The sequence below is a fragment of the Malaya genurostris genome, chromosome 1 (assembly GCF_030247185.1).
Source record: "Malaya genurostris strain Urasoe2022 chromosome 1, Malgen_1.1, whole genome shotgun sequence".
In the NCBI taxonomy this organism is placed as follows: Eukaryota; Metazoa; Arthropoda; class Insecta; order Diptera; family Culicidae; genus Malaya; species Malaya genurostris.
The window spans coordinates 103784119-103796043 of NC_080570.1; the positions used below are offsets into that span (position 1 = coordinate 103784119).

An 11925-nucleotide genomic window follows, 5' to 3' on the forward strand; every position below is an offset into this window, starting at 1 on the left:
GATGTCGTAGTAATTTTCATTGGAATTTTATTTGAACGGCCAATTTTATTCTTCTGATAAGAATCACATTGTCTTACATAATTTTCGATATCTTTTCGCATATTAGTCCATTGGAATAGTGGACTCATACGCTCTGCCATTCGTTTACTTCCAACATGTCCACTTTGAGGAGCATCGTGGAACTCTTTCAATAAAGTTTCGCGATCTTTTTCTGGCACCCACATTCTGTCTTTTTCTGGTGCGTATAGGGTGAAAATTTTATCAAATTTTTCTGCGATGAACCGTACATTTGATTCGGGAAATTTCTGCATATTTCGGTAGGAAATTATTTGAATTTTTTTTTTATGTCTTCGGGACAATTACTGAAACCATCTACTAACCCATCTAATAGAATTTTTGTGTCGGTTAGTGATTAACTTGATCCATTTAAAACTAATCCCCATATTTTATGCTCTGGAATTGCGAATATTCTTCCATTCAAATAGTCTTTTAAACCGTGTGGTAAATCTACCAGTTCTTTGTATGCTGATCTACTGTTTATTATTACAAAAGTTCCATCAAAATCGCTTTTTTATTTTTATGTTTTGAAAATTTTAGCAGATCAAATTTGATACCATTGCTGTTTATGTATATTTCATAATCGTCGAAATAAGAAGATGTTCCTAAGTCTTCTTTTCCGTCCCATCCAAAATCGATGTTTTCTAATCCGTCCATGTGCGGATTCCATTCTGTTTTTTGTTTATTTTTAAATAACGTAAACCTGCTTGATTCGTCTTTAAGTTGTTTTGAGGGAGTTGTTTTATTTTCCGCGTCTTTCCGCTTCGCAAGTTCATTGTTCTCCGCTTGCTGCTGTTGACGTTTCTGTTGTCTAGTGACTACTGATATAGGCTGTAAGGACTCGGCCTGCTCGGGTAGTCTCGACAAAAAATCTGCCACAACATTGTCTTTTCCTTGTTTGTAGCGAATATCTATTTCGAGTCCCTGTAATTTTAGACGTAGTCGCGTGAGGGTTGGCGAAGTTTCTTTTAAGTGCCATATTGAAATGAGAGGTCTATGATCAGTATAGACAATAAATTTCTGTTTGTAAATATAATGTCTGAAGCGGTTTACTGCCCATACAATCGCCAATAGTTCCTTTTCGATTGTGTGGTACCTTCTTTCGATACCTACCAGGCCCCTGCTTGCGTAGGCTATTGGTCTCTCAACTGATTTTTCATTAGAAAGTACTGCTCCAAGGGCGTACTCACTAGCGTCTGTTGTGATTACGAACTTGTCTTTGTAATTTGGTCTTACCAACAGTGTATCTGAAGTTAAAAAGTTAGTTCCTCAAAGGCTTTTTGACACTCGTTTGTCCAAACAAACTTCACATTCTTTCGCAAGAGATCGTTCAGTGGTTTACGTTTCTCTGCTATATGTGGTATAAATTTTCCATGAAAATTTACTGTCCCTAAAAATGAGCGGACTCCTTTAACCGTTCTGGGCGCCACCATTTCTTTAATTGCCTTAAAGTTTTCCTCCGTAGGCCGGATGCCTTCCTTGTCAATTACATGACCTAAGTATTTTATTTCTGTTTTCAAGATTTGACATTTTCTTGGCTCGACTTTTAAATTATGTCGGCGCAATGCCCTTAAAACTTTGCACAAGTTATCATTATGTTCTTCAATAGTTAAACCAAAAACAATTATGTCGTCCAAGTAGACTATAGCTTTCACGTCATTTATTACATACAACACTGTATTCATTAATCGCTGGAAAGTGGATGGACTATTTCGTAAACCCATAGGCATTCTTGTGAACTCGAAGTGGCCTTTTGGAGTTGAAAACGCTGTCTTGGCAGCATCTTTTGGGTTAATGGGTGTAAAATCCCGATTTTAAATCCAAAGTGGAAAAATATTTCCGAGATTATCTAAAATCTCGTCGATTAGTGGAATTGGGTATACAAATGGCTTTGTTACTAAATTTAGATCCCTAAAGTCAACCACAATTCTGTATTTCTTGTTGCCAAATTCATCTTCCTTCTTAGGAACACATAAGACTGGTGCATCCCACGGACTCTTACTAGGCCTTGTGATACCTTGCCTACGCATTTTTTCAATTTCTTCATTAATATGACTTTTAGTGGCTTCTGGAAATCTGTATTGCCATTTATCGATAGGCACGTTTGAAGTAGAAGTTTCAATTTCATGTACCGCTGAATCGGTAATAATTAATTTATCCCCCTCAAATAGAATACATCGCTGTATGATGCCATAATTTTCTCTATACCCATTAAATTTGCTCTTTTCAAATGTGTTTTTTATTTAGTGATTTTAATAATTTATCCGTTCGGTCTCGACCAGTTATTTGACCGCATCGTTTATTTTCCGTAAGAACTACGTCTTGATTTGTATCTAAATCAAGGGAACATTTGTCTTCCTCGTCATACGATGCATTAATGTTATCATTTTTATTCACTTCATATTTACTATGCTTTGCTAAACTGCCCTCCAAGACTTCAGCATTGACGATAATTACTTCATTTTTGCTACTCTTTGCATCAGTTTTAATATGTTTTTCGGTTGTACTATTTCTACTTGGAGATTTTTTTATTTCAAAATTATTGTTTGCTTTAGTTGCACTGTTTGAAGACATCTTTGGCTTCTCATTATAATCATTTACTTCTTTATTTCTTTCATTATTTATGTGGGTGGCTAATTCAATGTTACACCCATTCCTATCTGCAGCACGCATCTCATAATGCTCAGTTGCGTGTATCTTTTCTTTTCCTGTTACTGGTATATTTGCTACATTATTGTGCTCGTTTGGTACACTTAGGCATATGTACTCGAAATTCTGAGTGACATAAATTGTATATATCTTTAAAAACTCTGCTCCAATGATTCCAGGAACACATAAATCTTTTACTATGTAAAACCTAACTCTGTATTGACAGTACTTGCCATTTCTTCTGTCGTTTCATTTGAAATTTGAAATATTCGTGCGAATTTCGAGAAGGAGTCTACAATGGTCAAGAATTTATGTCGGTCTTTCACGTAGACATCTAACATATATAAACGTTTTCAAGCGGTTTTTCGTAGATTCTTCTTGAAATCGGAATTTTGAAGGGTTTACGTTTGTACTTGACGTATCTGCATTCTTCGCAGTTCCTAATAAATGTTTTAATTTTACTCAACATTCCGGGGAAGAAGGCAGATTTTCGGACTTCTTCATACGTTAAATTATAATTTCGATGATTGAAGTTGTGAACTCTCCGTATGAATTCTTTCTGATCCATTCCTGAAATTATATCTGGCAAAAGAATATTAGAAAATTGGAATTCTATGTTTTTCTTAAAAACCAATTCAAAGAATTTCGTCGCATATTCAGATTATCTCAGTTTGGGCAAATATACAATTGGTTTTAGTAGGGTCAATGTATTTCTTTAAAATCTTCTTTAAGTCATCTTTATTATAACTGGCTTTATGGAACACATGGCGAATTAGGTTCGAGAATATTTTACACATAATGTATGGACTTTTCCGAGTCTCATTTGTGATTCTTACTATTATTTGGTTGTTTAACTTATTGACTATTTCTGGGCCGTAAATTTTGTCATTTCGGAAGCATTCGTTAGAAAGTTCTGGTAAATTTAGTTCTGCCGATGGAGTTCTAGATAGTCCATCCGCTACTACATTCTGTTTGCCTTTTTTCTAGATAATTTTAAAATCATACTGCTCTAGGCGTGTAACCCGTCCAGTAGCATCTGTCAGTTTAAGCTCTTTGTTAGCGGCTCATGATCAGTATAAATTGTAAAAGGCCTACCATAGAGGTACGGGCGGAATCTTTTTGCTGCGAAGTAAATACAAAGATAAATAATAAAGACATGTACGTGCTTGTGAATATTTTTAAAAAATGTGGTTACCGGTACCTTCTGAAATGACCGCACTCACCGCTTGGTGGAGCGCGAGATTAATTGCATTGTTATCATTTCAACCAAAGTGTGCCATAAAATTTCAGTATATACAAATGAGCTACCGAATCGAAAGGGTTCTCACGGTTTGACATTTCGACCGTCCCACGACAAAAGGGCCTAACTGCAAATGACAGTTTCTCTTTGTTTACTTTTTCTTTCACGATTTACCGAACTGATTTTATATTTGACGCTTTACTCTTCGCAAAACTTTCAAGGTTACACTACAATCTTTCGATTTATATTGGAAACTTTAGAGAATTTGCAATAACGGCTCCGTAATAATCAAAAGAGAAAGTAAACAAAGAGAGGCTCTCATTTGCAGTTAGGCCCTTTTGTCATGGGACTATCGATTTGCATTATGGATGTATGATGGGAACTCAGCAGTGCAACCAATTTATCACCATTGGTGCCAGTTTCACGGAGGACCGTAGATGTGCGCCAAAAAAAGATCGTGACTGTCATGTCTGCAATTCGTTTGTGGTTATGCCGCTTTAAACAACACATCCTCCTTTTTGAAGGCACTTGCACCCCCCTTATAGTCATATCCAAGGTATGCAAAATGTCTATGGTCTTCAAAACGTATCGATTCTTGTCAACTCATATGAATTTTTTCATGACCCCATCTTGTTAATGACACTTGCTACGCTCCCTTCCCTATAAATATACACCATAAACCATCTCTGAAATTCTAGAAGTACCTGTGCCAAGTTTGGTGGCAATCCGTTCCGTGTATATATATATATATATATATATATATATATATATATATATATATATATATATATATATATATATATATATATATATATATATATATATATATATATATATATATATATATATATATATATATATATATATATATATATATATATATATATATATATATATATATATATATATATATATATATATATATATATATATATATATATATATATATATATATATATATATATATATATATATATATATATATATATATATATATATATATATACATACATATATATATATATATATATATATATATATATATATATATATATATATATATATATATATATATATATATATATATATGAGTTACGATTAATTCGTCGATTTGCGCTCGACTCTATGATGCTGTGGACTGTTTGTCTAAATGACACTTACAATTATTTTTCATGAATTCTCTGGTGCTGGTCTGTAGCCGCTGTCGGAAGTTCAACCGGTCCTTTCTGCTAGCGACGCATATTTGGTCTACACGATCGGTTGACTCTTTGTTTGGGACTGCGGGTGGCCTAGTGATAATCTGTTTATTTTCATAATTTCTTCTATTGACGTTGAAAACTTTCGTCTGATGTTCAATTCCGCTCGGGGTCTGAATTCCCAGCATAAATTATTGTGAGATAACATTAACAGATCGGCTGAAAAGTTCGTATCGTTTGTATGAGAGGGCGCCACTAGAATTAAATCCATACCATTTTCAGTTGGTACCAACCTTCAAAAGATACGTGTATAGATTTGACAGCTGTCTGATTATTAGTTTGTGAGATATTGCATTTTGAGTGAAGCTACTTTTGTTATTGTGAAAAAAATGGAAAAAAGGAATTTCGTGTGTTGATGAAACACTACTTTTTGATAAAAAAAAGTACCGCCGATACCAAAAAATGGTTTGATGAGTATTATCCAGACTCTGCACCGGGCGAAGCAACAATTCGTAAGAGGTTTGCAAAATTTCGTACTGGTCATATGAGCACCGAAGACGATGAACGCAGTGGACGTCCAAAAGAGGCTGTTACCGATGAAAACGTGAAAAAAATCCACAAAATGATTTTCAATGACCGTAAAGTGAAGTTGATCGAGATAGCTGACACCCTAAAGATATCAAAGGAACGTGTTGGACATATTATTCACGAATATTTGGATATGAGAAAGCTTTGTGCAAAATGGGTGCCGCGTGAGCTCACAATCGATCAAAAACAACAACGAAAAACCATGCTGAAATTGAACGAATTGGGCTTCGAATTGCTCGCTCATCCACCGTATTCTCCAGATTTGGCCCCCAGTGACTTTTTCCTGTTCTCAGACCTCAAGAGAATGCTCGCTGGTAAAAAATTTAGAAGCAATGAAGAGGTAATCGCTGAAACTGAGGCCTATTTTGAGGCAAAGGACAAATCGTACTACAAAAATGGTATCGAAAAGTTGGAAGATTGCTATAATCGCTGTATCGCCTCTGATGGCAATTATGTTCAATAATAAAAACGAAGTTTAGCAAAAAAATGTGTGTTTCTATTAAACGATACGAACTTTTCAGCCGAACTGTTATGGTATGGTGGCCATGTTGTTACCCATATGACTAGTCTTCAGATTTGGGTGCGTTGTATTATTTTAGCGTTTCGTGGGAACAATCAATTACAAAATTACAAAAAAAGGCGGGTGGGTATTGTCAGAGACATAACTGGATGTCGTGAATACGAAAACAACTGACATGTTTCTTAACACTTCCGAATATCAATTAGTTGATTAATTGTATAAAATTGTATGTAGATTTTGAAACGATGCACCTAAACTAAAGTACAGATTAGTTACATTTAACATTGTGAAACACAAATATTATGAAATAACCAGTATAGTTCTTTATTATAAAATAATGGTGGCTCTGAAAAGAACCGTTTATGAAAGCGTTTGTGATGGAGAGTGATGAGATGAATTCGAATTCCGATGGATGCCGCTGACTTCCGTCATCTAATTCCAAGCTGAACGTTGTACGTGGGTGCGATACTGATATGGTTGGTGTAGGTGTAGCGTTTACAACCGATTATAATCTTCCCATAAAGAAAACCTTAACTCGCTGGGTTGATCAATTATACAATAGGCCTTATTTATTGAAAGAAACTATCAATATGCTGTAGGGATTCGTTTCTAGCATTCAGAAGGGTCAAATTGCGTAATTCTCTACGACATTAAACTCTGAAACATTTTTCGCAAAAACAAAGAAGGCATCACTTGATCTCGATTACTGTGAATTTCACACAGCGAAAAGTGCACAAATCAAACCAAACTGTTCTAAGTTTGCACTAAACTGAGGATTTTTACCTTCGATTTGCGAATAACAAATCCTAATAGTTCATTAGAAAACTTTTGAGCCATTAGAGCGGCTGATTTTGTGTAATGCTCTCCACCGTTGTTTTTTTAACAATGCAAATGACTGGCAGCTATGACGTAATCGCTCTTGTCGGAAGCGAAACTAGCTTTGCAAGCGACACAAAATACGTCTGCTCGCAGTGGCGATAGAATCCAAATTGATCCAATTTTTGTTAGGAGCTTTCTTTCTACGTGATTTCATTTGTAGCTTTTTCACTACTGGGCGGTCCTAACTGCTATAAAAATAGCCGCATACAGAATTTTAATGTCGATTATTTCATATCGGATTTACATAATTTATTGAAAGAAACTATCAATATGCTGTAGGGATTTGTTTCTAACATTCAGAAGGACTAAATTGATTGACGATATTCAACACTTTTCGGAACATTTTTCTCGAACGATTTGTTGTACAGCAGCAGATATTTTGTTCTCTTCCTCAGAACGCGTTCTGATTGGCTGGTGTTGACATGGGTCAAATGAGACAGGTTTTTCAATAGTGTACTATTGAAATACTTCAATGCTTTTGTTATACACGTTTAAGTTTCTTTTCGATTCTATTGGTAGTTAGATTATATAAATCCTTCCACAGATCACTGAGCTATGAACTTTAAAAATACGAGCATGGCAAACGCGTCTTATGGATTATCCCCTTTGCGACTCGTTTATACCCAACATTTCAGAAAAGTTTAATTTTGAATTATTTGAGATTATGTCACACAACTGATAATTTTATTATAAAATTGTGATCATATTTCCGATGCCGTGTAGCAAAAATTATGTTGATTCGTTAGATACAACAAGAGATATTAACGATCAAAAACTTATCACTCTCTTAGAGGGTAAATTTTGAAAAGGCACCCCATAGTAAAGTAAGTTGTATTCACGACAAAAAGCCAAGGCTCTTGCTTAGTTCCATAACTGAAATATCCTGAAGTTAAATGAGTCGTATGTGGGGTACATTTAAATGTAGTAAACTTGCTGTGAGAGCAGGCCTCTTCGACCAACGCTAGATTTGAAGACATAGTTCGCTTCCAGTTGAGTGGCATAGTTGTTATAATTTCTTTTGTGATATTCTGTTTTAAAAGGTTTTTTTTGAGAAAACTTATGACCCAAGACGTGAAGCTCATTTTTTACGTTAGAAACTTCTGCTTCAACATTATATTGTACTTTTTAATGAAAATGATAAGCATTTTTCTAGTTGCTCATTCAATTACATTCTATTCGTATATTATACATTTTTACAGCATCCCACCGCTTCCAACAAATGCCAAAACCTTTTGAGCGGCGGGAGGAGATATTTCACTAGGGAACTAAAAGAAGAAAGTTTCTTTATTCAATGATATTCCCATGCTCACAATGTTTTGTATTTCTCCTGATTGGGGGCCCGTAATACTGCTGTCCCTCCCCGACACGAAATTTTTTCTCTTAGGTCTTGACTATTTCATGAAACTTTAACTATTTTAACCAATATCTCTATAACTTGACAGCGGTATTTGGACTTGGATGTTTGGACTTGAAACCCAATTTCACATTCAAAAATATTTCAAACATTGTATAGCATAAATTTTGCATTTTAACCCATTTTCAAAACGATTAATTTGTTTTTTTTTTTGTGAGTTTATACTGTGTACGTATCCTAGAAACACTAAAAGCAATGTTCTTTAAATTAATATTCATCGGAACTCAAAGTTGTGAATCTAGTTTTCTCATACGCATCTTCAATATGAAAATCATTCATCAAATGCTAACCTCACGAAGCATAGTCATCAGCTGGCGCACATATTTATGAACTAATGAACAAACGAAGCAGCTCTCCTTGCTTGGGTTGCGCTGTGAATTTTACCCGACATACGAATGTGTGTGAATAGCACCGATGGTGAAATTCTTTTGTTAATATTCGTTGCTTGAATTTACAAGCCCTGGAAAGCAGTAATACCGATATAAGGTCACTAATTTTATTATGCATCATGAGGAGATATGGCTAAGGCATAACATAATTCTGAGTCCGTATACTGTTTATACCCAGCCTCTAAGACCACCTCACAGGTACATCTGGATATTTTAAGAGGGAGGTGGGGTTACGACTCATAATTTCCTCTAGTTGATCTCCCTCTTCCCTCTCAAATTGTATTCATTAACAGCGTAACTATCTTCTATAAAGGTCGACAAATAAAAAACGATGAAGCTTGTGGCTCAAGGCCATAGTGATGAGACGTTTTTAGTTCTGTAATTGTAGAAACTTCTACATCTAAATATTGGCCTGTTTCTTCGCAAAACTACAAGCTAACCGATGCTCCCTAATTGCCTTTTTAAGTATTTAGTTTACTTTCTATCGCCGAATGAAAAGACATTTTGGAAAAAAAATCACTCAGAGAAAGGATTCCACTCTACAATCTTCTTCTTGGTAAAGAATATTCACGGTAAGGAGAAGGTTGTAGGTTCAAGTTTATCCGCTCGGCATCAATTTTTTGCAAATTTACACTTTTTTGCTGTTTCATTCGTACCCTCGGTATGTTTCAGGTTGTCAGTGATGGATAATAAAATAGTCAGTTCAAAAATTCATTTTTTGAGATTCTCACTTCCTTGTGCATTCGGATTCATTTTCTCGCAATGGTAATCAATTTAAGCTTTGCTGTTGAAACTTCTTTCGGAAAATTGAGACAACTTGCAACTTACTACTCGATTACCTTTATTTTTTGACTATTGTCCATAAAGATCGACAAATGTATGGATCTATCTATCTCAAACGTACAACCGAGTAGACTCGAGGCTTGTGTTCAAGTTAGACAGATACGATTCGTTCCACACGTCGAGTTCAGCTGTCGAAAAAAAACGAAACATTCATTAAGTAGTTAAGTTATATAGTTTTCACCTTCATATCTGACTGGTTTGATGGAAATAACGAATGTATTACTTTTCTCCCGTAGCCTTTGAAATAGTGCTGTAATCAAGAAAGTCACTCATCAAAACCCTTTTTACTTTTTTAGATTAACTCTAACATGTGCTCGTTGCAAATCGGAAACAGTAACCAAATGTGCCATTGCCATTTATCCATTGAGATATACATCGAGAAGTGTAAGGATTGAGTTGTTCTTTATCAAAAATATTTAAAACGATTTATTTTATCAATTTAAACGTTCGTGGATTCACATTCGTTGTACCTTTGACAACGCGAGAAAAATATTTTCCTAACCCAATGCGAACATTTGCCGGAAGGTAGTCAAAAACTACTTAAGTATGTTTAAACCAAAATAAGCAATAACTTTATGTACTGAACTAATCGCGGGTAAGAAAAAAGATAAGGCAGGCATTGTAATAAAATGCCAAAAATTTGTTCTTGTTCCAATAACTGCACACAAGTCTTATTCTCAAAACCATTGACAAGTTTTTCAACATATTTTGTAAGTGATCTAATAATAAATCTTATGACGAAACCGAAACAATACTAGGGACATGGAATGTATTTTCATTTGAGTTCATAATTGATAGCCTAGATTTTTCAATCGCATCTGAATGATTTCTATACTACAAAAATAATACTCTAGAGAATATCTTTGTTCCAGATAAAGTAAAATAAAACACAGTTCAATCGCAGTTCTCAACAGTAAGTACATTAAAATCACAGTAAATTTAAAAAAATAGTACGTTGTTTCGAACGCAAATATATTACAATTCACTGTCGTATTCAAGTTTGCACACAAGTTTTCGTAAGCTGGTCAAGAAAACGCATTAGCCAATTGAGACGTTTGGGAATATTTTGTCCAATTTTATTTGAAGAGAACTATTTTTACTGAGCTTTACTTTAATGCTCGAACTGAAGATTGGATAATACGAAGAAAAGGTCATCGTTTTCTCAAATTTACTCTCAACATTGAGGCACAAGATGGAACTATAATCAATCCAGAATAAAAATGAAAGCCTTTTCGGGTGGTATTAATCTATGTACTTGTCCTTTCGACATAAGAGCTGTCGATTTTAAATTTTTAGAACTAGGAGGCAGATATAGCGTGATTTCTATAAATACAGATGCAGAGTAAATTTGAGCACATCAGGCATAATAACACAAACAAAACGAATTCCATCTAAACTGTACGGGTAGAAGAATTATATTGAAAAATTGAAGCAAAGACATTTAGTTAACCATTCAAGATCATAACACAATGAAATGTGAGAGGAAAAGCTTACTTGTAAGTTAAACAAGAGTTCTTCATTACCGGTTCAAAACTGCATTCCGACAGATACTAAACATCACAATTTATTTGTAGTCCTTAAGAAATGTGTTATTCTGCAGTCATTTTTTTAAATATGTGTATTATTACGGTCATGTGACTTCGTTAGTAAAGTTGTAATGTTATTATATTTATTATTTTTTTTAAAGTTTTGTGTTATTGAAATCTTGTAAATAATTTTAAGACGATTTTAAACTTTCTGTAAATGCACCGTAAAATAGACTAAGAATTATGGCGATATCACCCTGCTGCAAATGATAACTAAATGATTCTAACCGAACATGATAGATAACAGAGATTGACGTAAGAGATATTTTGCTAAGAACGTTAATAATATATTTGTAAAGAAACTGAGTATGAATTTAAATACGCTTTTAAATAAAAACAAATGCTTTCATTTATTCCGAAAGACTAGAGCTGTATATGTAAGTAGTACTAGATTGAAAGGACGATTAGAGGTTTAGTTGAAAACAAATCGTTTTACGATAAGAGCTCATAACCTTTTTGATCAAAAATCCTTCATAATTAACATAAGACTCAGGTAAGTACATAACACCCATGCCCTGGTTAGCGGGATAAGATTTGACCATGCAATCATTTAATAATAATATT

General features: G+C 34.3%; 1 protein-coding gene across 9 annotated transcripts in view; it reads left to right on the plus strand.

Annotated features, from left to right (window-relative positions):
- LOC131425300 (putative uncharacterized protein DDB_G0286901) overlaps nt 1-11925 on the plus strand; it is a 77922-nt gene extending 65997 nt beyond the window's left edge. For 8 of the 9 annotated variants that reach the window (XM_058587077.1, XM_058587078.1, XM_058587084.1 and 5 more), the window contains one exon: nt 10072-10204. Coding sequence is in view for 1 of the 9 variants with exons in the window: in XM_058587081.1 (XP_058443064.1) it covers nt 10072-10195 (124 nt within the window). In the remaining 8 variants the exon portion in view is untranslated. Of the gene's footprint in view, nt 1-10071 lie in introns of all 9 variants that reach the window. The other variant, XM_058587081.1, reaches the window with a different exon arrangement.